The sequence below is a fragment of the Pangasianodon hypophthalmus genome, chromosome 19 (assembly GCF_027358585.1).
Source record: "Pangasianodon hypophthalmus isolate fPanHyp1 chromosome 19, fPanHyp1.pri, whole genome shotgun sequence".
Classification (NCBI taxonomy): Eukaryota; Metazoa; Chordata; class Actinopteri; order Siluriformes; family Pangasiidae; genus Pangasianodon; species Pangasianodon hypophthalmus.
In genome coordinates this window covers 17,697,686-17,725,547 of record NC_069728.1, presented here as the reverse complement: position 1 = coordinate 17,725,547, position 27,862 = coordinate 17,697,686, and the positions used below count along the sequence as shown (strand labels likewise).

The following is a 27,862-nucleotide window of genomic DNA, read 5'->3' as shown; positions in this document are numbered from 1 at the left end:
ACCACTCTTTACCTGCGTGGTGAGATGAAAAGCATCTCAGATTTACTCAGTTTTAGAATGGGTTTGGTTGGTGAGTGTCTCTCAAAAGAAAAGCAGAAGTTGCATTAGTATTATCAATAAGAAAACAAATGTTGTGAAAATCATGAAAATGTTTGTTTCTTTTGTGCGCATTTCTAATAGGAACTAATATTCTATATCTTTAATTAAATCTTTAATTTCATCCCCAATATCGCCTTAGCTTTGTCCGACTGCTGAAGCCATGATCTGCAAAGAGCTTACAAAGCATGTCCTGGATCTCATTGTCAAAAGGTATCGATCAGGAGAGGGGTACAAAATAACCACTAATACATAAAATGTACCATGGTACACAATGAAGGCCATCATCAGCAAATAGAGAAAATGGGGCACCACAGTGACAAAATTGACAAAAGGACAAGACTACTCAGGAAGGACAAGACAACATTAAAAAAGCTGCACAGTGAAGCATGGTGGTGGCAGCATCATGTTATGCCAGTTGGGACTGGGGCTCTAGTCAAGATAGAGGGAATCATGATAGAAAAATCTCCAAATATCAATCTATTGGTCAAGAGACTTATGAACTACACCTGAGCTGTAAGTGCTGTTATCTTTAGAGGAAAGCATTATTAACCAACATGGGTACAGTTTGAGTTACTAACTCAACAACTTAAAAAAGCAAATTGAGAGATTGTAAATGTACACCTGTTACAAATTCGTGACCCTGGTTTATTTTTTAAAGGCTACGATAACCAAATTGGTGTGCAAAACTATTACAAAACAAATATTTTCACGGTCTCTCCAAGACTCTGCAAAAACGAATAACTGGGAAAGGATAAAAAAAGAATTACAATAGTCGAGAAATAATGATAACTGAGGACTCCTCTCTCAGTTATCTGACACAAGCATCCTCAAGAATACATCCTCAAGAATTGCTTTATAGAAGATTTATGAAATACTTATAAATGTGTTCAATGAAAAAAAACAACAAAAAAAAACAAATGAAGTCTGATTTTTCATGAGGAAACCTACAGGACCGTGTGACTACGTTCATGCAGGACCAGCAGGAAGCAGGTGATCAGTACGGATCAGGGATAAAACTCGTGCTTTAAACCTCTGAGAGCACCACAGACCACAGTCTGTTCAAAACATTCAGCTAACAAACAACCAGCAACAAGCCAATGTGCAGTGATTAAACATTAATGAGCTCAAATTTTCACCGGTCTGTAGCTTTGTGGCGGAGCTGCACTGATGGGCAGTGACATATGAAATATCATGTCTAGGCACAATTGCCTACAGATCGACATTTCAAATGAATTTTCTGCTCCGTGTCACCGCAGTAATCAAACTGGAACAGTTCAGAGGCTGAGTGGGTTCAGGGTGCGGGATAATTGCAGTGCGGATGGCTGGAGCAGTCACTCACGACACACTCCTCTCTAACACACACTGAAGGGTTAAGTGGAGGGGATTAACACAGCAAAATGCCATAATTACACACACACGCACACAAGCGTCTGGAAGTGGGCGTGAGCGTCCGGTGCTAATTGGTAAATTACAGAGACACCTGAGATCGGATTAGCAGTGAAATGAAGAAATTGAATCTATTTGAACATGATAATCGGTTATTAGTGTAAATGAAATAAATTATTACGTCTGCTCTAAACTCCGCTTAATAAAGGCACATTGACGCACTACATGCATAAGTTTTCACCCCCTTGTACTTTTCCATATTTTTTAATGTTTCCTAACTACTAATAAAATCCTCATACACAACTCTATACATTTACATTCTGTTGAAATACTAATAATTTGTTTGAGTGGCCAACGATTTTGCAAAAATTGACAATAGATATAAGGCAATGTTCGCCTTTCTAGATGTTGCGCAATCGTTGTGTAGTGTGCTCGCTGTGCCATTTAGCTCCACAGAGTTATTATTGCACCTAGTGGTCAAAAATGGGAACCACAACAAACACTAACATCTCGTCTGATAGCAAATAATCAGAATGAAATCTTTTGAATTTCCACAAAACAAAGGCACAGTGTAAGAGCAGACTTAATTATATAACTTAATTATATGTCATGGGTCTACACAAAATATCCCATAATACTGAAGTGCAAGGAAAAAAAATCAATATAGTTTGTAAAAATATTTACAAACAAAAATCATAACAGTGGTGATTGCATAAGAATTCACCCCGTTGGCCTAAATTAACTATCATCAGAAGTCGTATAATTAGCTGAATGGAGTTGCCCTGTGTGTAATTAAAGTGTCACATAATCTCAATAAAGATGCACTGTTCCTGGAAGAACTCAGAGTTTGTTCGAGGACATACTTAAACAAAACTGCATCCTGAAACCCACAGCGCTATCAAAAGTTCTGAGTATCAATCGGGGTTTGATTATTCCATACTTTAAACACACAACACAGCAAAATTAAATCGATTATTAAAAGAAAGAAAAGAACACGCAACAACTGCAACGTCCGCCAAAAGTCAGTGACCAGGTGAAGATGGGATTAGTCAGAGAAACAGACAAAAAGTTTAAGGGTGTGAATACTTAGAGCACAAGACGCTGTAAAAGGAGCATTGTGTTGGATTTATGGTATAGATTTATGATTTATGCAGTGACTGCTGTGAGTTAAAGGTTTACAGCTATCCAGTCATTACTCAAGCTCTGTAATGTAAGCTGTAGACGTACAGTACAGGAGCCGGAACCACCGGTCTTAAAGAGACCAGGGTATGAGAACAGTTTTTTAAATTTCAACTCTTTCATTCAAACCAAAAAACACTAAACTTCTAAACAGTTCTGTTGTTTGTCCTTTCGTGTAAGTTGTGCTTTGATTGGATAATGTGTGTTTAGTCTCTCTACACTTCATTTCACCTCCAAATGCATTTTGAGTGAAAAGAAAAGCAAATAATCTGATGACCAATAAAATGAAATTGATGTTTTTTAATCTCTGAAAGATAGTTGGCTCAGCCTTGCTAGCATGTATATACCAGTCACCTCTGTAAACAATATATTTGTTGTCTGTGTGTGTGTGTGTGTGTGTGTGTAGATCTCTAGCCAGCACACACGAGCCTCACCTTTGCCAGATGGGAATTGATCCATTTTGTAAAAGTCCGCTTCTGTACAGCTTCCTGCTCATCTAAATCAACACAATACAGAGCAAACATATTAGTTACACATCTACACACCAAAATATATTCTATACAGAACTTTACAGTAACTTTTACTGTAAATAAATCCATGTTAGTTTAAAGCCCCGGCAACAAAAAATTTGTTGTGATTATTTTTAAATCTCTGATCTGCCATTATATATGCTATTAGTGACCATAAATTCAAGAAATATACTGTATATCCCTAAGTACAATTTAATTACAGTTTAATTATAACTAAAGGCTACATAAATTTCTCTTTTCAGCTTGATCAGGACAAAGTGGGCGTGTCAGATCACAATGATTGACAGCAGCATCTCCCAGGCAATGTAAAACAACTCAGTAATCGTGCTAGCACTAGAAATTCATGTAGGAATGACGGAGTGATGTGTACACAGTGCTTTTGTTTTTACAAAACAGTGTTAATTTTATATGTAATTATTATCTTCATATTATGTTTAATTGTTTATTTATTGTCCTGTATGTGCATTGAGATATTTGCCATTTTGACCAGTTTTGTCCAATACAGAGATTTAACCTATACAATAGATCACTGAGACTTTTTTTTTTTTTTTTTTTAACGCATTACACTATGGCGCTGTAGAACTCTCAAATCTGAAGGTGTTGATTAATTTTCCTAAAGAGCATGGCTATGAGAGCTGTTCTGATTTAGTAACTCAAATCACAGGTTTGTATTAATTCAAAATATGTGTTCTTATTTAACATAGAAAAACGCAGAATCTCTGATATGGTTTATTTATATGATATGTTGATATGTTTAACATTTATGGAAGGTTGTCTCCAGTGTCAGCTCTTTGTAACGGACTGTAAATTTAAGAGTTTGTGATTTTTCGGGTTTCTCAGTAACATGACAGGCTTCGTTTTATGTCTTATTCACTTCAAAGGAGAGAAAGAAAGACAGGCTGGGGCTGGTGAGGGAACGACTGTTTATAGCTGCTGTAGCGTAAGTGAGAACAGGAACTAACTTGTTTTATAGACATTCCACAACATTAAATGTAACTACAAATGGATAAAAAGCAGTATAGCTTGTTTAATAAGAAATGAAAGATTGTAACCGTTGGCAAACTGCTGCGCTAGAAGAGGAATAAAACACTTCGGGACGTGCTGTTATTCAATAATAAACTCTGGGGTGGTTACAGGAACTCCGCTTCATCACACCACCTTGCTGCTGATTATTTTACTAACACTACTAACACAAAGATTTCTTTCTTTGTGTGTCTTTTTCTGTACATTTCCTATAGGTTTCACCGTAGGTAGTGAATAATGCTCAGATTTAGGGCTTAATATGGTTTAAATTGTGTATACGCTAAATAAAATAATATACAGTAAAATATGAAGCATGCAGAGCCTCAATTCCCAAACACAGATTCTTTCTAAGCCACTTTTTTGCTCCTGGTATGAACTCTTTACCTCAACTGTGATGGTCCATTCATGCAAATCATTTATTACTCTCATCTCCAAGATGTCCTGACTGAATAACTTTTCTATAAATCCCATGAAATCTAAATGAACCACCATTTACTGTAAACTCCTGAGTATTCACATTATGTACATACTCTACTGTATATTTGCCATGATGATAGTTATTCACGCAAAAATCAAACCATTTTAGGAGCTCAAACAGAGCCTCAGAATACTGGCAAATAATATTAAATACTGCAGGCAAGACAGACGACACCACGTTAGAGTGCTTAATGAAATTACGCACTGTCTGATAGATTACACAGTGGAAGTCGGTCACTGTGTCATGCATATAATGTGTGTGTGTGTGTGTGTGTGTGTGTGAGGAAGAGAAGGTGGCTCATGTATTATGCACGTCCACATGATTTGTTAAAGATTCTGAAATTTGTGAATTAATAGCTTGATCAAGTCAGAGCACAGCGATGAAATATTGATGAGAGAGAAAAGAATAATGGTAGAAAGGCGTTATGATTTCTTTCTTCGTGTGTGTGTGTGTGTGTGTGTGTGTGTGTGTGTGCGAGAGAGAGAGTGAGTGTGAGTGTGTGTGGAGGGATTCTCTCATCCTGAGGTCAGTGTGACTTTGAGCAGGAAATGCAACTGCAATCTTAACACACTCATTACATGTGTACTGTGTACCACAGTATACCCCAATTACTCACAACACAACATTAGGAAGTGCACAAACTGCACCTGATTTTCATTTTTAAGAAAAGATTACATATTTGCAATTATAACCACTATTTTACCCGTTTATAGCTCCAAATATCCTTATTTATACTCATTGTGGGCGTGGCATAAAACAGGAAGGTTTCTGGGGGCTTGGAAGCTGAAAAAAAAAAAGCATCTGAATATGAATTTTGTATGTTTGACTCATATACAGTCAGGTCCATAAATATTCAGACATTTCCATAGTTATTGTTATTTTAGCTGTATAACACAGTATATGGAGTTAAAATTAAACAAAAGTGCAGACCTTCAGCTTTAATTTGAGGATATTTCCACTCAAATCAGGTGAACAGTTTAAGAACTTCAGCACTTTTATTTATCTCCCCCTTTTTAAGGAACCAAAAGTAATTGGACAAACTAATAATCATAATTAAACTTAATTTTTTGATACTTGATTGCAAATCATTTGCAAGTCAATGACTGTCTGAAGTCTGGAACCTACAGATATCATCAGATGCTAGGTTTCTTCCCTGCTGATGTTCTGCCAGATCTTCACTGCAGCTTTCTTCACTTTCTGTTTGTTCTTGGTGTGTTTTGTCTTCAGTTTTGAGTGAAATGCAGATCAGTAGGATTCAGCTCCAGTGATTTACTTGGCCAGAACATTGCAGAACACTTCAGCTTCATTGCTTTAAAAAAGTATTGGGTTGCTATCGAAGTATGCTTCGTGTTGTTGTCGTCCGTGTGCACTGTGAAGCATCATCCAATTAATTTGTAAGCATTTGAGCAGATAACATCTCCCTATACACTTCAGAATTCATCCTGCTGCTTTACTCAGCAGTCACATCATCAATAAATAGAAGGGAACCTGTTCCATTGGCAACTGTACACGGCCACGCCATAAGATGAGGTGGTACGCTTCAGAACATGAGCAGCTCCTTACCTTCTCCATAACCTTCTCTTCCCATCATTCTGGTACAAGTTCATCTTCGTCTCATCTGTCCATAGGATGTTGCTCCAGAACTGTACCGGCTTTTTTTAAGGAGTTTTTGGCAAACTCTAATCTGGTCTTATTGTTTTTGAGGCTTGCCAATGGCTTACATCTTGAAGTAAACGCTCTGTATTTACTCTAGTTAAGTCCAGTATAATGTGGTAGACAGCTAAAGTAACAATAACTCTGTCAATGTCCAAATATTTATGTAACTAACTGTACATGTCACATTAAATACATTTTTTTCTGTTTTGTATATAATAAATTTACACTTTTACCAATATTTTTTCTTTGTTTTGAACTTTGAACTAGAGGTAAGATTTGCTAGAGGTAAAATAATTCAGCTCCCAAGTGGCACAACAAAAAAGGATTTGCCCAATCTTCTGGAGATCAGGAGTTCGATTCCTGACGAAGCAACAGCCATCTGTGCTCTCTAGGTGGGAGGAGCGTACTCTTCCTCCCCTGTCAATCACAGCAACACTAACATGGGCATCTGTGAGAGTCATGTATGCAGAAGAGGGTGGATTAAAAAAAGATGTGGTTGGCTGGCTTCATGTGTCTCTGAGGAAGCAAGTGTTAGCCTTCACCAGGCTCTCCAGTTGGTAGCTGTCGTGTGATGTGGAGGGGGGAAATTGGCAGGTGACCAAAATGGGGTAAAAAAAAAAAATTTTAAACAAACAATCAAAATTCCAGGTTACGGTTTGGAGAGTTAAAAAATCAGAACCCTAAAAAAATAGAAAAAAATACATACATGTCCACGACAAATTTAACAAATTTAGATTGTTTCCCAAAATATAAACAAACTAGTAAACTAACTCAAAACCCCACACTGACCCTCACCAGGCAGTTACTAAGGATGAATGAATGCATGCTGTAAATGCATGCATCGTTCACATGCAGGTTAATGAACATGGTCTTTCTTTGTCCTGCAAGCCCCACATGTCTGCAGGAAAGTGAAAACTTCCTACTCAAGAGACTTTTGTACCTTAAAAAAGAAAAAATAATAATAGTGTGCCTCCTATTTGTGTCTGTTTAGAACACATTATTTGTTCATTCTGAATAATGTATTCAAATTCATTTACAAACCTAGCGTAAACACGAACACACGTGCTGTAAGTATATCATCACAGCTGACGTCACTTTGTCCAAATGCACAAACGCATGTACACGCACACACACACACACACACACGTCCATCAGGCTTAATTCCCTCTAATGACAGTGCACATATATGCATAAGTCTTACAGATGTCCCCACATTTCCCAGACACACTCCAACACCCCATTAACCTTGTAACGAACCAGTGTAAAAATAAACACACCCCACATATACTGACCCTCATACACACACGCCAGAACATGAACTCTTACCACGCAAGTGCTGTGACAACCCTGGCACTAAGTTCAGAGATGTGCCAGACTTCGTTTGTGCCATCCTGCTCATGTGTGTGTCCTGGGTGTCCCAGGTCCATGGACAGGGGTGGATACCTGAACCTAGTCCTCGTCCTTGTCCTCCACTTCCTGCTCTTCTGCTAGCTCCAAAAATGACCTTCAATTCTTCACCTCTTCAGTGAGAACAAGCCACTTTTTCAACAGAGGACACTGTGCTATGGTGCTCTGTGGGAATGTGTGCATCAGAGTGGAACACCGGCTTCTCTCTCTCTCTCACTCACTCACTCACTCACTCACTCACTCTCTCTCTCTCCCACTCTCTGTTCAAAGCCACAGAAAGAGCAGAAAGAACCCATTCTCCCTTTCTCCCTCTTCTCCACCGTCTAACCAATCAGATCTCGCACAAATGGGTGATGTCACTACAGAACACATTATAAAGCAAGGGCAGGGAATGTGTTATGAATGTGGCGTGTATTCTCACATCCTGTACGTGTCTGTGGAGAAGGAGGGTCACTCGCAGTCACGTGAGACGGAGACTGATCCTGCTGCGTGCTGTAATTTCCGAGCATCAACTGAAATCTCTCTCGCATATGCTATGACGCTGTGGGTCTGATCAAATCTGATAGGATAATCTGACTAACTTCTCCTGACCACCACATCTCTGATTAACCATCCCAGGCTGCTTTTTAAATCCTCTGACAACAGCTTAGGAAGTAAAAACAACATCTCTGGACGTAACTGGAGCAACATTATACAGTCCAGAATTAGCACCACACACGAATCTATAAAATAAATAATGCATGCAATAAGTGATGTTTCATGCTCAAACACATTAGAGGACATGTACAGTTTTATTCTGATGTGTTAGAAAAAAACAGCGAATCTTTTTTACTGCGTAACACTAGCTGCAAAATTACTGGCACCCATACAAATGTTACTATTAATAGTTGATAAATAATGAACATTAAACTGTGTGTTTACGCCTGAAAGGAACACAAACAGTTGTGGCTCTGAGTCACGTCCTGTAATGTAACAAGCTTGGAAACAATTATAAACTCTTAGGTGCAAAGAAAAGGTTAAATAATCTTTTTTTTTTTTCCTTCATAAGAATGTACAAGAGAGGGTTTAAAATATATTATCCCTGTAGGATACTAGGGACTCTTAAACTATTCAAAGAACCAATAGGACAGTATTTAGTCTGCATTTATTTTATTTTAGGAGTGTCAATAAATTTGATACATTTTTTTTTAAAGTAAAATGTTATTATAAAAAAAATGATGCTTTTATGAGAAGGATTTTGTCTTTGACAGTTTGAACGGCAAACTCGTTTATTTAGAATGTTTATCCTTCACAACAATTTTTACCCAGTTCTTGAGGGGTGCCAATAATTCTGGAGTTGGACCTACACTACTGTGTAGTGACCTATAAATCCAGAGCACATTATAAGGATACAATAGCAATGCTCACTGTGTACTCTTAGGCCCTGTAGAGACGCAGTACAGAAAATGAAAAGCTGAGAGGAATACTGTGTGTGTGAGATAACGATCGATTCATTAATCACGTGATCGTGATTTCCTGTTTCACCCCTGTCTCCTCCCAAAAGGCTTTTTAAATGAGGAAAGTCATTAATATCAAAACGGCACCTGTCACGTGTTATCAGTGTTCAGTTATCTCTCAAAAGTCCTCTCTTGCAGCTCAAGCGCAAATGAAAATCTCTGCCTGAGAGTGGATTTATATATATATATATATATATATATATATACACACACACACACACACACACACATGTGTGTGTGTATGAGAGAGAGAGAACAAGCTGGAGGAAAACCTTTTACCTTTAACTGAGCCTCTCTGTGTGAATGCCATTTATGGCTGTATTAATAATACATTGATTCTTTATAAACTAGCCTACTAGCACTTTGAAGAAAGGGGGCGTGGCCACAATTACTCTCTGGCAAAAAAGAGTATTAAACTGTAACAACCCTGGTTACTCAACAGCCAACAACGTTTTTATCAACATAGATGCAAATGTAGCCAAAAGCAACAATCACACAGAATACACTCACCATCCACTTTAATAGGAACACGTACACCAGCTCATTCATGCAGTTATCTAATCAGCCAATCATGTGGCAGCAGTACAATGCATAAAATCGTGCAGATACAGGTCAAGAGCTTCAGTTAATATTCACATCAGACTTCAGAATGATGAAAAGTGTGATCTCTGTGACTTTAATCATGGCATGGTTGTTGGTATCAGATGGGCTGGTTTGAGTATTTCATAAACTGCTGATCTCCTGGGAATTTCACACACAACAGTCTTTATAGTCTGTACAGAATGGTGCGAAAAACAAAAAACATCCTGTGAGCAGAGAGTCCGCAGGCTGAAACACCTCGCTGATGAGAGAGATCAGAGGAGAATGACCAGACTGGTCTGCGCTGAGAGGAATTCTTATAGAAAATGGGTTCTTCAGTGGTTCATTGGATAATAAAAGCTTTTGAGTGTTCTACTTGGCACCCATTCTGATATCTGGTTTCAAGTGGACCAACAACCTCTTAAAGAACTCATCAGAACCCTTTTTTTCCTAGGAGTGTACCAAGTACCAAGACAGTTTAGCAAATTTAAAACACCTGAAAGGTTCTAGATATTAAGAAGAAAAGAATAACCAATAATTTGGATAATTTGTGCTGCAGATTTTCCCAGTTAATACATACACTGTAGGGTTCTTTAAGGGTTCACTGGATAGTTAATGGTTCTTACCTACTTAGAATGCATGGGGAGGAGTCGGACCTGACCTAGATCCTCCTCCTACACAGGCGGAGTCGAGCCAAAAGTCCAGCGGGTGGAGACAACTCACTCAAGTGTGTTTCAGGCTGGATAAGTGTGTTAAGTGTGTTGTTCCATTACAACTGTTTCCTTCTCAGAAAAGGTTCCAAGAAAGATAGCACTAATTTCTCCACATTCAGAGTTAGTGACTTAAGTGTAAAAGTTGTGTTAATATTTATGCAGGGAAATTTGTGCGTTTTTGAAGCGCTCACTGTACATACAAGCCCCTGTGAATGTGCTGAGTGCTCTGTTACTATAGAAACGATAATGTATTAAACAGACTCATTAATATAAAGCTGTGATTTGACCTTCTGACCAATCAGAATACAGAACTGAACAGCACTGTGGTATAAACATCTGTACGATATTATCTGATGGATAAGATCTATCAAATCCGATATTACGTATATTATATATTATAATATATATTATTAATATAACACATTATCTTATGTGTGTATGTATTATAGCACTTTTTTTTTTTTTTTTTTTACTTTTACCTCCTGTAAAGCTTTAGTGCAGGCATCTTCAGTTTTAGGTGCATACCATTAGGAGACTGATTTCATGTATATAAAATCAAACTGAAATACAAACTGAAAATAAAATTCCAGTCATAAATCTCATTGCTGGGATCAAATGGGTTAATAAAAGGTCTTGCCTTTTTTGTTTCTCCATTAGAGATTTCCCTGAGGACATGCTTTCAATATGAACATCTACCAATCTCCATCCCATAATGATCCACTCCATAAATCTGCACTAATGAACCCCCTGCAGGAACAAACAGGTGCTGTCTTTATCTCTCGCCATGTCTCTCTCTCACACACACACACACACACACCTATTTCCCTATTTCACCAGCCATTAAAGCCAAAAAGACATTGCCTGTGTCTCGCCAAATCACAGTTATGTGCACTTCCTTCCTGGGCTGGAGGATGGCGGAAGTCTCCCGACGTGAGAAGAGCCCTCGTGCCCCATTCAGCGCTCTGGCTAAACACACATGTGGACCTTTTCAGATGTGAATCGTTTCCTAATGCTGGCTAATTAGCATGGCTAATTACAGAGCCGCTGTAATAAGTCTGCATAAATGATTTTTTTTTTTTTTTTGGCGAACAAGTTGAAATGATTACCACAATGCGGATCTTCCTCCTCTGCTTCGAGACATTTGGTCGCCTTTTGAAGTCTGATGCTCTTACAATGAGCATTGGAGAGTTGCAAAATGTCTCTAACACATTCAGAAATTCAGAGTGGCACACTTTAGTAGAAAGTAATGTGAGCCGTATTTTCTTCCTCTATTCTCTGAGCGATTGGTCACTACACACAAATTAAGTTTTAAATTCTGGATTCTGTTTGGTCAGAAGCTGTTGATTAATTTTCTATAACAGCAGCTCTGACAGTAGTGCAGCTGCAAATCACAGGTATATATTAATGCGCTCGATCTAATACATTATTGTTTCTATAGTAACAGCTTACACAGGGACGTGTTTATGGACAAACAAATTTAAGAAACATGGAATCATTGATATACAGTGGAAAAAGTCTACACACCCCTGTTGAAATTGCAGGTTTTTGTGATGAAATGAAACCAAGATAAATCATGTCAGATCTTTTTCCACCTTTAACGTGATGTAGCAACCAACACAACCAACACTCAAGTGAAAAAAACAATAGACTGTTTTAGGGAGAAAAAAAAAAAGAAAAACCTTACAATATCCTGATTGCATAAGTGTTCATAACCCTTTAACTAACACTGTGTTAAAGCACCTTTCGCTTGTCATACAGCACTCGGTCTTTTTGGGCAAGAGTCTAGCAACTTAGCACATCCTGATTAGATTTTATTCCACTCTTCCTTGCACAAATGCTCCAGATCTGTCAAATTGTGAGGGGGATCTCCTGTGTACAGCCCTCTTCAAGTCATTCCACAGCGTTCCGATAGGATTTAGATCTGGGCTCTGACTGGACCATTCCAAAACGTTGACCTTCTTCCTCTGAAGCCAGTCCTTTGATGATTCCTTTGTGGAATTGTGCTTTGGGTCATGATGGAAGATGAAATTTTTTCTTCGCCTTCAGCTGTCTAACAGAGGCCTGCAGGTTTTGTGCCAAAACGGATAGGTATTTGGAGATAATCATGATTCCCTCTATCTTGACTGGAGCCCCAGCTGAAGAGAAGCAGCCAGGATGCCACCACCACCATGCTTCACTGTGGGTGTGGTGTTCATTGGGGTGATATTCTCTCTTGTTTTTGTGCCAAATATATCTTTTAGAATTGTGTCCCAAAAGGCTCTACCTTGGTCTCATCATAACACAGTTTGTCACATGGTTTTGGGTGATTTACGTGGGCTTAGATTTATTTTTTTTTTGGTAAGAAAGGGCTTTTTGTGCGATAGCCCAGACATGTGAAGAATACGAGAGATTGTTGTCGCCTACAGGGAGTGCCAGTACTTTCCAGATATTCCTGCAGATCCTAATGCCTCCTTGATAAGTTTTCTTCTGTCAATTTTGGATTGACATCTTATTCCTGGTGATGTCACTGTGATGCCTCATTTTGTTCACTTGTTGGTGACGGCCATGGTATATTTTGGAAATTATTTTGTACCCCTCTTCTGATCATTTTTGACAATAAGATCCTGTACACGCTTTATAAGCTCTTTGAGGACGATGATCTTTATATGTAGTGAACTAGCATTATTTCATTGATGACAGGTGTATGATAATTACTTTTGAACATGAGTTTGAATGTGATCGGTTAATTCTGAAGACAGTCGCATGCCCCGTTATTACGGGGTGTGTACACTTACTAAGTTTTTTCTTTTTTCCCTAAAAATGGTTCTATTTGTTTTTCACTTGAATTGTGTTGTTGTGATATCACAATAAAGGTGGAAAAAAATGTGGCATGATTTATATCAGTTTCTTCACAGAAACCTACATTTTAAACTGGGGTGTGTAGACTTTTTATATCCACTGTATATTCACACTTTACACCCCAATTATAGGCAAAGTGTTCCATGAGATTTCATTTGTTCCCAAACATTTCTAACAGGAACAGTACAGATGGATATAGTCCATTTGTGATATGTATCAGAGCTGCTGAAAGAAGGTTGGTGGACTTTCAGCGCTGAATAAAAGCAAGTGGTGTTGAGGGCAGAAGTAGGTCAGACAGGCTGAGCTGTTCATCCCACACACTGCTCGCTTTATAGAGTGAAGAATGGATTTAGGGAACAGCCTGGGAGGCTGCTGATGGACACTGTATCGCTTCTACTTTCTCCACAGCATGTGTGCTCTAGGCAGAGTATAGGTACTCATTAAGGACAGCAGGGAGAGAAAGAGAGAGAGCAGATCTCCTACACAGCTCTCATCAAACACAAGCAGTCTTCAGGGATCCAAATCCCTGATGCAAGGTCAACAGATGCCCTTCTGACCTTCAACACATCACACGAGCTGCCAGAGGCAACGAATTCACGTTTCTTTTGATTGTTTCAGGGTACGGTCTGATGTGCAGGGAAAATCGACTTGTCGAGCTGCCTTTGTAAGATAAATACAAATTCTTTTTTCACCTGCAGGCAAGTGTTAGTGCCACTGATGTTTCTGGAGGCTAAAGGAGCCACATTATCTGACGGACCATCTAATCAGTTACTGTCAGTCAGAGGGGACCGGCCACATTACTGTCACTGAAGATGGTTAAAACCAGACTTCCATTTAAAGGAGATGCATGGTTTAAAAAAAAGGACAAATCTGATAACACATCATATGAAGGTCACCTCCTTTAGGTCTTCCTAACACATTCAAAATCACATTCAAATTCAATGCATAATTATAGAATAAAACACAATGTGTCATGTTGTTATAGAAAAAACTCAAGGATGGAGTGTTGTGATGAAGCCAACTCTAAGTTGAGTATTTTCCTATAACATCACCTTCCAGAATGTTTTATTCATGTTATATAGCAGAAATTTACCAATTATTATAAATGTTCATTTATAACTTAACTTGTTATTATAAATTTTCATAAAGAATGACAAACCATACAACATGCTATCATCTGAGGAATTAACTTGGATATCATCTGATAAATCAGTTATCATTTGACGAATCAACTTTTCTTTGTCTGACGAATCGACTCAGTTATCATCTAACGAATAAACTTGGATATTGTGAATCAACTCGGTTATTATCTGACGAATCGACTCTTCTGTCATTTGGGGAATCGACTCAGCTCTCGATCTTGTCTGATTGTTGATTCTCTTGTCTGATTGTCCATTCGCCTATCATCTGATGAATCAACTTGGCTTTTGCCAGACAAATCGATTCGGCTGTCATTTGGCGAATCGACTCGGCTACCGTCTCACAAATCATCTTGGTTACTGTCAGATGAATCAACTCGGGCAAAAGTTGTACCCATTAGCCTACCAACAGAACATGCTTCCTATAGTAAGAGTCCACTCAGCTATTGTCTGATGAATCAACTCGGCTATTATCTGACTAATCGCCTTGGCTAACGTCTGACACAAATCCTCATGGCTACTATCTGATTAACCATATCGTTCCTGTCTAATTAATTGACTTCTTTGATGAATTGACTCCTCTGATGAATTGACTCCTCTGATGAATTGATTCACCTATCACCAACGGATTGCCTGAGCTAAGGTCTGACATATCCTCTCGGTTATTGTCTAGTGAATCGACCAGGCTGCTGTCTGACAAATCCTGTTGGCTCTTGTCAAACTAATTGACTCAGGCAAAAGGGTTACCCAATAGCCTACCTATAGTACATGTTTATTATAGTACAAATAGACTTGACTATTTGAAGAATCAGCTCAGGTATTGCCTGATACAAATCGACTTGGCTACTGTCTGATGAACCGGCTCACTTTTGTCTAATGAATCGAATTGACTTGCCTATCGTTTACGAATCCTCTCAGCTATTGTCTGATGAATCAACTCGGCTGTCATCTAGCAAATTGACTCAGCTGTGGTCTGACAAATCAACTCAGCTTTTGTAAGAGGGATCGACTCAGCTATGGTCTGACAAATTGTCTTGGCTATGTTCTCACGAATCGACTCAGCCATGATCTCACGAATCGACTCAGCCATGGACTGAGGAATTGACTTGGCTATGGTCTCAAGAAACGACTCATCTCTAGTCTGATGAATTGACTCAGCTATGCTATGACGAATCAAGTCAGCTACAGTCTGACGAATTGGCTCAACTATGGCCTACATTTAGAAGATGTTTAGTGTAAGAATTGACTCAGCTATTATTTCATGAATTGACTCTAGAGGTCTGCTAATTTCTGACAAGAAAGACTATTTTATCTTAGATACAGTTAATAAATGATTCTACTTAGATTTTGCTTTCTGTTAGCTAAAACACCAGCTCAAACACCTTTTCATCCACAGACTGCCAGGTATAACAATACACAGTTGCCCTTTAAAGGCCTTTGGACACAGTTTGTTTGGTTCCCTGATTGACAGCAGGACAAGAGGATCATTATCAGGGCATGGCTGTGTTCACTCACTCTGTAGGGTTTGGGCGGCGGCCTACTGAGTTTGATCTGGCGATTACACACTCTGATTGGCAGGTGAATGGACCTTCTAATCGGATTGAACGCTTTGGGGAAGCGCATTGTATGGAATGAAAAGATGAACAGCTACATTTACAAACACACACATGCACACATGGGCTTACGTGCCTACACACACACATACACACAGGCATGTGTACACACATGCAGCACTATTTCATTTCATAAAATAGTTGCAGAGAATGGAGGCTGAGCATTATTATTTTTGATTTAAATTACATTTTGAAATATTTCATTTCTTCGTCTACATGCTGCATAAAGAGAGCTGGAACCTCAGACAGCGTTCAAGGTGACTGTCAGTGCTGGTCAGTACAGAACGGTCCTGTCTCTGTCATCTCTGGCATAACATGACACACTGCCACTATGGCAGCTTGCCAAGCCAATATGGCTTTTTATTTTTCCTCTGTTCATGTGGCTTTGTGCCAGCAGTGCTGTGATTGGGCTTAAAGAGAGAGCTGAAGTACATGAGATGACCTCCATGTGTCTCCCTCCCTCATTACCCCCTCTCTCGCTTGCTCTCTCTCCCTCTCTCTCTTTGTCACTGGTGTGCTACTTTCTCACTGGTGGTATTTGAAAGGACTAAAATCAGGCAATCAGGCTTTTTTTTCCCCCAAAACAGTCTGAGAGGTCGTTCAAATCCCAGAGAACTACATATCTCTTTCCAGATGCCTGGATATCACATCCACCATCACACTGTCTGACATCAGATGCTCTAAACTGGCAAATAGAATGATTTCACACACACACACACACACACACACACACCGTGTTTCTATCAGAAAGCCAGAGTTGACAGGTCTGTGTTACCCACCTAGCAAAACACGCAATTTGAAACTAGTCCATATAATAATAATAATAATAATAATAATAATAATGATAATAAAGCCCAAAAGTCAATAAAACCAGTCCAATTCCAAAATCCGAAATAAGCCCAAAATCATGACCATCACTAAATATATTGGAATATTTACTATCTAATATCATCCAATATGTTTTCACTGTAGGAGGATTAAAACCATACAGTTTATCTTATATTTTACAGATCATACAAATATTTTGCATTATTACACATAGTACTATAGATAAAGAATGGCCAAGCGAAATAGAAAGAATTACTTTTCCTTCCTATGCATTGCACTAGACAGTTACAATACCTTATGTCTAGTGTTAGGCCATTTTACTAGTTTATTCACTACACTATCATCACAACTACAGGACATGTTAATATATTATTAGACTATTTACGGTTTACGTAAAAAAAATAAAATAAAAAAAACCTCAAGCCTACCTATTTGGCTTAATTGATATAATTAATCTGATGTATGCAAAACATTATACTGATAATAATGTAATAATATCTATACCACAGCGCTGATGAATTCTCTAGTTTGAATTCGTATGAATTCGTTTCTATAGTAACGGCTCATACGCAGGGACTTTCTACGGTCTCCACATAATCTAAAACTAATAATAATAATAAACAATTATACAAAAAATACAGACAGTGTTATTTAACAAAGAAAAATGTAGAATCATAAGGAAGGAGTCTCCAGTGTGTAACAGTCAGCACTGTGTAACAGTCAGAAGTGTAACTAAGTTTTCAGGACAGAGCAGTTTTACGCTTTCTGGTTTCACGGTAACATGACAAGTTTTTTTTTGTCTTATTTGGTCCAAGAGAGTGTAAAAATGAGGCTGGTGGGGGAGCGACTGTGAGTGACAACAGGATGGATAAAACAATTGGATAGAAATGGATAAAAAGTATGGCATGTCCTTCTTTAATGAATAAATAAATAACTGTAACTGTTGACAAATTGCTGTGGAACGAGAAGCAGAAAAGAAACAGGATGCAAACAACACCCTTTAACTGATTATTTTCCTATTACAGCACACCCTGAAGTGTTTTATTCCTCACATAAACGCTCGCGGTACTGAAAGTACACATGAGCAAGCGCTCGTTTAGAAAATCTACAGAAATAAAAGGATGTTTAGTACACAGCTTGGACATCATGCTGGCTTTATTTCACAATTCTGATGGCTCTACTTAAGTGGCCATAAGGAAAGAAAGTGTTAATGAGTGCACAAAGAGTCCTCAGGGATTCTTCACGAGGACATGCGGGATTAAAAGATAATTCCGTATGAATTTCACTGATGGCAGTTCTGTTGTGGACCACACACGCAAAAGTGCAGCATGGGAAATCCAGCGAGGTTCCGCTACCGATAACGAGAGACAACAAATGGCAGAATTCCTCAGCATACGGATCGAGGTTTAAGCCTGGGAGGTCTTCAAAGTGCTCCCTGTTTTTCTGCCATATGGTACCACTAATTGCTGTTTTTTTTTTTTCCTTCTCCCACCTTTTTTTCCCCCCTAACAACCCGCCACTGTTTGGGTGGAAGACGGTGAAAAAGTGGGACGTGGACATTACCATCCCGAAGCTTATTTTGAATAGAAGAGAGAAAGAAAAAGAAAGCAACCAATGTTTATTGAGATAAATGCAAATGAAATCACGAGGTCTTGTTCATTAAAATCGACCCAGAGATGCATAATGTATACGCAGTGCGAAGTGTGTAAAGCTTAAAAATCTCGTAAGTGATAATAGACTGGTGGGAAATCACGGCCGAGGAAAATGAATGTGCATATCTCAGACATAATGAGAAAAATGCAGACAGAATGATTAGAAATGTAGCAAATAAAAGAGTGTGTGTGGGTGTGGGTGTGTGTGTGTGTGTGTGTGTGTGTTGGGGGGTGGAGACGTGCACACGAGAGACAGGTGTTCATTAGCAAGAGTTTTTAGACATGGAACAGTACATTTGAATGTATCTGGAAGGAAGTGAATGTGGCCAGTGATCAGCCTTTATTTAGTATTTTTATGCAGTAAGGGGGACTAAATACACCTTATTCACTCCCTCTCTCTCACACACACACACACACACACACACAAATGCTAATCTGTACAGATCAAAGAAGAGGAACAAATTAGTCTGATTCACACGGCAAATCTTTTCACCCAAAAGAAGATTAACAAAAACGGTTGATTTCTGAAAGCGCCATTTTTTCTGAAAATGAAATTTAGAAACAATGTCAGTAAAAACAGCTTTTTAAATTGAAATCGCCATTTCAGCATCCTGAATACTATAGCATGGTGCAGGTACTAATCCAAATCTACACCCATCACATAATAGTACCCGTGAAAGTAGGTGGAGTTTTCTGAAGGTTGAGGGGTGGAGACGAGAGATTAATAAAACATAATACTTATTTACGTTTAGTATAGCATAATATTTGCAAATAAGTTTTCTTTGGACCAAAAATATAACTCATTTTATCTTAAAATGTGAAGAGCTTGCTTGTTTCCACTCACAGGGTGACCTATTGATCACAGAACGCAGCACAACAGTTTTAAGCTTGAGGAATGGTGCCATGCAACCTAAACAAAGCAGAGGGTGCCAATACTTTAATCTTAATGAAAATGCCGTTTTATAGAGTATAGTGCACTATAGACATACATTTTCCAATGCCATGTAAGAAACAAAACACTTTGGGGGGTGTGGAGCAAAGTTACCGTGAAAACCGTGAAAAGTCCTGTGAAAACAACACGTAATTTTTTTGTCCGTTTATAGTTACGTTATATGTTAAATGTTAAATTAATAAGACGAAACTTACTGAAAAAAACTAACTATTCTGCCCTGAAGGTTTTCTTTTTTTTTTTTCCAGTTTAGTGATTAAAGGAAAAACACACACACACACCTGCTTACACAGTATAAATCTCTTCCCAGCTCAATCAAACCCACAATCACTGATATATACGAGGTTTATGATGCATCTAACTGCAGGTTGTAACTCAGAATTTTCCAACCTCTGACTAGGAAAAACCAAAGACGGAATTTCCTACTCGGAAAGTCGGGAAGGGTTTTCTCAACCTTGAGACCAGCAGATGATGTAGAGCATAATGGCTGCTCACAGCATCGACAGTAAATAAAGCACCATCTCTCTACTTTAAACGAGATTATAATCGTATTTGCTTTCGAATACAGATTCGGATAAATCTATAACATTGACCATAAAGTTCGCTGTTTTGATAAGCTAACTAATGTTAGCTTGCTAGCTTGTTGCTAACAAAACAATTTTTAATGTAGGCTTCCATGTTTTGTCAGACATTGTAGGTCAAACATGCGACCGTTGCAAATAATTAGCAATTCTCAGAACGCAGCATCGAGCCACTATAACAGTACTAATGTCCATGGGGTTGTTCACTTCTGTCCCGACACACCATCAATCTCCTCATGCCACATCTGGTTTCCATGGGCACCAACGCTCACACCTTCAATATGTTAATTACACACTGTAACACTTTTCATCAAGAAATGATGATAAGCTGTGATGGAAAAAGAATGCAAATTGGGCCAGGACTGCAACTAGACCAGCTTAATATGTGGCGCAGAAGACGTAGAAGGCTTCATTTATTAAAAAAAATAAAATAAAACACAAGATGTAATCAAGAAAAAAGTGCTGATTTTTAAAAAAAAAAAAAAAAAATTGGTCTTTATGAAAGAAAAAGGAAGAAGAAAGACAAGGAGGTGGGTGGGGGCTCTGACTAACTATAACACGCAATCCATTATTTCCATCATTATTTATCCATTGTGGTGATAATTGCTGTTACATTGTTGCTGAGACGAATGAGAGAGCTCATATTCTCTGTAATTAAAATGAGTTCGTGCTCAGACACGACAAAGACAAAGGAAAAATAATGGAGATGTTTTCAGGGGGAGTGTAATGACAGCAGCTCCATAATTACTGATGATTTTGTGAACGTTCTTGTCGTAATGTGTGAAGGTTCGGTTTTGTCATTGCTGTTGCTATCATATAAAAATATAGACGCCACATTGGATGCATCAATTTGGAAAAGTATGGGGAAAAACAAGATGACACGGAATCACTTTTTATAGCGAAAACGTGTGTTTTTTGGTAATTTTTTTGAGTTAAGACAGAATTATAGCCGCTAATGAGCTTGCACTTCTGCTAAATTCTCTATTCTGATTAGTGAGAAGGTGTTGATTAATTCACAGGTTTATATTAATGCACACATTCTAATGCATTTCGTTTCTATAGTAACAAATTACACAGGTGTTTGCATTTTATGCAAAATGAATTTAACAACGAATAACGTATTGTACAATCATCGATATGGTGAAGAGACATTTATTTAACAGTTATGGAAGGAGTCGTCAGTGTCACCACTTGGTAACAGACAGTGATAAAGCTTCAGGTTTTCCGCCACAGGAAAGTCCTCGCTTTCTCGGTAACATGGAAACTGCGTTATTTTTTTTTTAAAATCTTGTTAACTTCAAGAGAGGCTGGTGAGAAATATAAACAATTGTTTATAGCTGCTATAATGTAAGTGAGAACAGGAACCGACTTGTTTTGTAGACGTTCAACATTAAATCTAACCATATCCAAAATAATAAATAGCTATGGCTAGCTAGAAATCACCGTCACTCAAGCTTTAGCTAAAGTTATGTTAATTTGTCAATTTACGATGATTATGTAAATATATTTAAAGGTATTTTTACATAATTGCACAAAAACTTTTTGCTTTTATTCTCATTTAAAGATTATCATTGCTCATTCTTGTAAATTATATATGGAATAAAACATTTGAAGGCATGCTGTTATAGGAAAATAATCAGTGATGAGATGGTGTAATGCAGAGTTACTGGGATTATTTTCCTATGACAGCACATTGTGTGGGGTTTTATTTCTCTTAAACTACAACAATTTGAAATATTTACAATTTTTATTAATTATAGAACATGTCATACATTTTATCTATTTATTGTTATGTTTAATGTTGCAATTCAGCAATAATAGACCCTTTTGGTGTTTGTAAACAGAAAGAAATGAGTGCACAACCTGGTTGCAAAAAAGACCTGAGTAGCCTAGCAACCTGAAGCTACTTGGTTATAATCTGACTGAAGAATCTATCCAGAATTTTATCTAGGATTTGGACCAACTATTAAAAAATTAACTATAAACTATTAAAACTATTAAAAAATTAACTATTAAAATGAAAAATTTAAAATATATTATGGAATATCATTAAAGACAGAGTGTGCTATTTGGCTAAAATAACAACTTCAACTCTGTAACTCTGGAAGATTCTTACGTCTTGGCGTCCTGTCAGTGGATAAATGATGCTAAGCGGTGGTCTAGCCTGCAATGGCCAAAAATATATACATATCTCATAGGATAGGAGCGTTTATATTAGAGAGAAACTGAAGCCGTAAAAGTCTCTTGATGATCACAACTTTGTTGTTTATGAGCTTGTTCAAGATGTAATGTTTTACAGTCACAACAACGAAGACATCGTGGCCTTATCTAGCTAGCGAGTTATCTAGCTTAACATGTCCATTATAGGTGACTCCTCAGTATGAACATAACCTTGATATTTAGCGTTAGCTAGCTAGTTCCTTGATGTTGACGAATGTGCTTTTCTGACTCTGATACCGAGCAGCACAACACAACATTTTAGAAAACAAATACTTGCTTGCTGTTAAAAATCGCTATAGTCTCCCGCTTTGCTTTTGCAACGAGGAGGCGGGGCTGAAGTCTATATTACACTGCATTAGCCACTCTCGCTAGCCTCTCTGATAGGCCAACATGTCCGCCATCTTGGCAAGATATAGTTTCAGTTGTACGCCAATGCAAGTCTACGGAGAAACGCACGTCTACCCTGATAAAATCAACTGCACCTCATTTTATATTCATCCAAGTTTAACAACATTTTTTAACAAGATTTTACAGACATGATAAATTTCTGCTTTTCTGATGATATAAATATAAATACACTGCAGATAATTTCATTGAATCTAACACCTGAAAACGTCCACCAACATGAGAGGAGATGGTGACGGTTAAATGTTCTACACTTAGTTTCAGTTTTATGCAAGAGTTTGATGACGATGTTATATTTTAAAGATTAAAGCTTAAAGATAAAGCTTACTTTAGGATTTTTATACAGATTTTTGTGTCTGGTTTTGTTAATAGAGTTTTAAAATCCCTGTTATCGTAATGTCCTTATTTGGCTTCTGCTCAAGGAGGCTCTTCAGTGTTCACAGAGTCAGCTCTTCAGCAGATTAGACACACGTGACACTTAACACGTCCCTCTCCCTCCCTCCCTCCTTCACTTTCTCTCCGTCATATTCCTGAACTCCGACTTCTCATACTCTTTTCAACCCATTTTATTTCCTTTTTTTGTCCCTTTCTATTGCTACTCATTATATTTCTCAACCTTCCATCCTGTCTTTAATTCTCTCTCTTTTTTCTACAAACTCCGTGTCCTTTTCTCTAATCGTCTTTGTCAATAATTCGGTTTCGGTGTCCGTGGGATAGAAACAGAAATGACAGAATAAAAAGCTGATGAATGTGAAAAGATAAAGCGCTAATAAAGCTCTGACCTTGTGATCTGTCCATGCAAAACTTACACACACACACACACACACTCATCTTACTATCCTTGTGAGGACCTTCCACTGAAATAAGTATTAATGCAGCTATTTAATGCTATGCTACTCCTAAAATCCAACCTTAAACTTAACCACAGTGGCTCTCTTAGGTATTTTTTTTTTTTATTTGAAGCCACAGTTTTTGTAAATCTTCCTTGGGGGGACCAGCAAAATGTCCCCAAAAGGTCAAAACTGACAATTATTCACAGAAATACAAAAATAGGGAAAATCCTGAAGGACAAAACTGCAACCACCGACCCAAAAAGAAACACATTTCCATGCAACCGTGTCAAAAATCGCCCCATATTCCCTGCAACATGCATCCACTAAGCCAGGAATTCTCCCAGGGGTCTGTATTTTTTATTTTTTTTTTAATTTAGTTAGCGTGAGGGAAATCACAACTCGTCTTTATCAAAATGATTATATTTACTTATTACTGAGTTCTTCTAACTTTTAGTCTGTTTGCCTTGGACAATTGATTTAATGCAAATGTCTAATAACTAAAAAAACAAGTCGTCTATAATTAATAATATCACCTTGGACCTAATGCTCTGTAAATTGTGAGAATAAAAATTTCTCCAGTTGCAATAAATAGGAAAAATGATAGTATTATTGTGCAAGCTTATGACAATTATGAGACGAATATTCCGAAATTTATTTTACAGTTAAATTACGATTGAGAAGCCCTGCACTAGGCTACGTCATTTTAATGCATCGTGTGATGTCATGAGTGCATACACTAACAAACGTCACTGTAAATGGCAAAACTCGCTACCTAGTGCACTATATAGTGAACATGGAATGAATAACGTGTCTATGCATTTTAATGTAACTCCTGTACAAATTAATTTTCATTTCTAATCACTGGAGTCACTACGAAGCTCGTCCACTATGACGAGACGAGGGCGATTAAAGACTTGCAGGTCTGTCTTATTGAGATCCTATTCGCTGGAGCTTTAGAGAGGATGTGCTGTGTCATGCTACAGCACGGTGCCGAGGTCACCTTAAGAGAAAGCGTGCATCATCAGCACCTACCCTGCAGCCTCTGCATCACGCTGGCGATGTCCCTGGCCGAGCGTCCATACTGCCGGGCAGATGCCATCCCGTGCCAGGCGGGGACTCCGGCTCCGATCAGCTGAAGAGTGCGTTTGTAAGGAAGGACATCTGCTGGGACAAAATAACAAAAACCATGGATGTGCTCTGTTCTGTCCTCTGAAGTTGTGCTTATAGCCTCAGCAGACTGCAGCCTCTCTGCACTCCTGCTCTGTCTCTCACCAACACACACACACACACACACACCCAGAATGGTATTATTTGTAATCACTGCCACCTGGTGTCCAATCAGAGTGCAGCTCACACACACTCAGGTTATCACACAGGGCTCGTGTATATACATGTGCAACATGTAAGGAATAAAACACTCCGTGTCGTGCTGTTATAGGAAACTAATCAATAACAGGACGGTGGTGTGACGAAGCAGAGTTACTGTTACAAATCCTGAAGTTGATTATTTTCCCATAACAACACATCCTGTAGTGTTTTACTCCTTTTACACCACAGCAATTTACCATTGATTATTATTAATTTATTAAAGATTGACAAGTCACACTTTTTATCCATTTACAGTTACCTTTAATATTGTGGAACGTCCACGAAACAAGTTAGTTTGTGTTCTCGTTGTACGTTATAGCAGCTATAAACAGCCATTCCCTCACCAGCCTCTCTAATATTATTATTATTAATATTATTATTATTAATTATCTATTTGGAAAATTCAATTTATTGACTGCAATTTTTTTTTTCTGGCATTTAATACTACACTCTCATTTTAATAAGAATGAAGCCCATAAAAAACCTTGCTGATTTTATAAAATTTATAAATTTATTATAAAAATTATTACATTTGTTAACAATAAAGTTTTTATTGCTTCTTTTTTTTAGTGTAAAAAGTTATTATTAAAATGATTATTGGCAGCAACAATTTTTTTTTTAGTTTATTGCTGAATTAATTATTAAAACAATAAAGATTTTATGAACAGACCACACTATCCAGACTTCCTCAAGAATTTTCATACTGCAGCATTTTGTAACATCAATACTGCAAAGTCCATTATTACAATTAATAACTGACATTAATAGTTATAATGATAAATAATTGATATGCAGTGCAACTGTAAAACCAGCACATCCTTAACTGAAAGCTAAAATCTATGCAGAACGACATCTGCTTTAACCACGGAGGAAAATTCAGCGTGACTTTTCAGTGGCTCTGCGCTAACACTCATATCACGTTATGGCACACAGGCGCAAAGGGGAGGGACTACGTACAGTGTGAAGAAAAAAAAAGGAAAAAAAAAAAAAAACGCTCCACTGCACCTCCTTCCAGTCAGACTGCTGACTTCGCCGCTTTCTCTCAGCAATGTGACCTCTAACATGAACGCTCACTCTGGATGCAGGGTTTCTACTGCAGAGAGGGGAAAAGGCAGATACTGAGGGTACATCATCATCTGAATCTTATCTGCATGCGCACACACACACACACACAACACACGCACACATTCACACACACATAGTCCTGCTTCACTAAAGCAAACCCCTGAGAAACAGCCATCATCAGCATAATGCCGAAAAGCTCATTAGACTCCTGCAGCACTACACACACACACACACACACACACACACACACACACGTTCACACACTCACATTCACACACTCGCATAACACAGCCGCGAGTGTGGGCAATGCAGCGTAGCAACACTTTCAGCTCACTTCATACCATTTCATTTGTATTCTGGAAGCTGAGCGTAGAAAATGTACTGATTGTGCACCTCATTTACGCAGACAGATAAGAGCCTCGGTTCTGAAAGTGGGGTCTGGGGATTCGAATTGATCAGAAGACGCCGATTAATTTCCTATAACAGCAGCTCTGACAGACGTACAGCTGCAAGTCACAGGTTCATATTAATGCCCTTGTTCTAATACATTTCTGCTTCTGTGGTAACAATAAATAATACGATTGTAATGAAAAACTGGTGATCTAAAAGCACATATGGTGACGTTTTCTCTAAGGAGATGTTTATTAATACTTTATGGAAGGAGTCTCTGGTGTCAGCGCTTTGAAAGTCAAACAGCCACAACATCAAACGTAACTATAAACAGATAAAAAATTATGACATGTTGCTCTTTAATAAACTAAAAAATTGTCCTTGTTGACAAACTGCTGTGCTGTCAGTGGAATAATACCCTTCAGGGTGTGCTGATATAGGAAAATAATCAGCTCTGAAGTGGTAATAGTGACTCCGCTTCATCACACCACGCTGTCGTTGATTATTTTCCTAAAACAGCACAACAGCAAGTTTCACTTCAAATACACGTAACGGTCTATGATCTAATCAGTGACTTCTGAAAGTAAGTTTATTAAAGATTGATCTCTGAAACACTAACAAGTCAAAGATTTTGGTATCTAAATTATTTCCGAAGCTTGTAATTATGACCGGAAGTGATGTGCAACGTTAATGTGCAACGTTTCAGTCTTAAACTCAACAGTGTTTCTATAAATTATAAATTTTCTATAAACATTAAAATTGTTCACGCGTAGAAGTGATACAAATGATAGATACTTCCGCAAATATTACTGGGTGATATTCAGGGGTGGAAAATATATGAGTAGTTCTACTTCACTACTAAACCTAAGTACTATTTTGTATAATCAGTATAATCAGGAAAACAATCCCTGATTAAATCCAGCCCGGATCACTAAATATCTCAAATCTGTAAAAGACAATGTCAGTCTTGTTTATTTGTTCCACTTCTAGGGCATGATGAATTATTCAGTAACAGTGCCATCTACTGCTCAAAACAAACATCAGGAGTAAGAGGACCTAGCATTCAACAAGGCATTTTTTAGGGCTTTGTAAGACTTTACAAATCTTTTAGATGAATAAGGAGTTAATAACGGATTTATACCGGAGATTACCCTGAAAAGATTTTGTAGTGCTGTTATAATACACAGTTAGTTAAAAAGCAGTCCTATTTCACACTTTACAATATCGCCCATTTCACAAAATCACACTTTACAATATCGCCCATTTCACAAAATCACACTTTACAATATCGCCCATTTCACATAGCTAAGTAAGGAATAAATGTGTGTTGTATATATGTGTTATATATGTAATATGTGTTGTGCTGCTCTAGAAAAATAATCAACAACATGGTGGTGTGAAGGAAAATTACTCTAATGTTGATTAATTTCCGATA

At 37.9% G+C, this 27,862-nt stretch overlaps 1 protein-coding gene across 5 annotated transcripts in view; it reads right to left on the bottom strand.

Annotated features, from left to right (window-relative positions):
* Window positions 1-24,859, bottom strand: part of syne1a (spectrin repeat containing, nuclear envelope 1a) — a 217,340-nt gene extending 192,481 nt beyond the window's left edge. For 3 of the 5 annotated variants that reach the window (XM_034313739.2, XM_053242235.1, XM_053242236.1), the window contains exons 1-2: window positions 7,678-7,990; window positions 3,099-3,160 (exon numbers count right to left, since the gene is read on the bottom strand). In XM_034313739.2, coding sequence (XP_034169630.2) covers window positions 3,099-3,160; window positions 7,678-7,750 — 135 coding nt within the window. In that variant the 5' untranslated portion in view covers window positions 7,751-7,990. Of the gene's footprint in view, window positions 1-3,098; window positions 3,161-7,677; window positions 7,991-24,636 lie in introns of those variants that run through there. The other 2 variants (XM_034313740.2, XM_034313741.2) reach the window with 2 other exon arrangements.
* Between the last annotated feature and the right edge of the window lie 3,003 nt (window positions 24,860-27,862).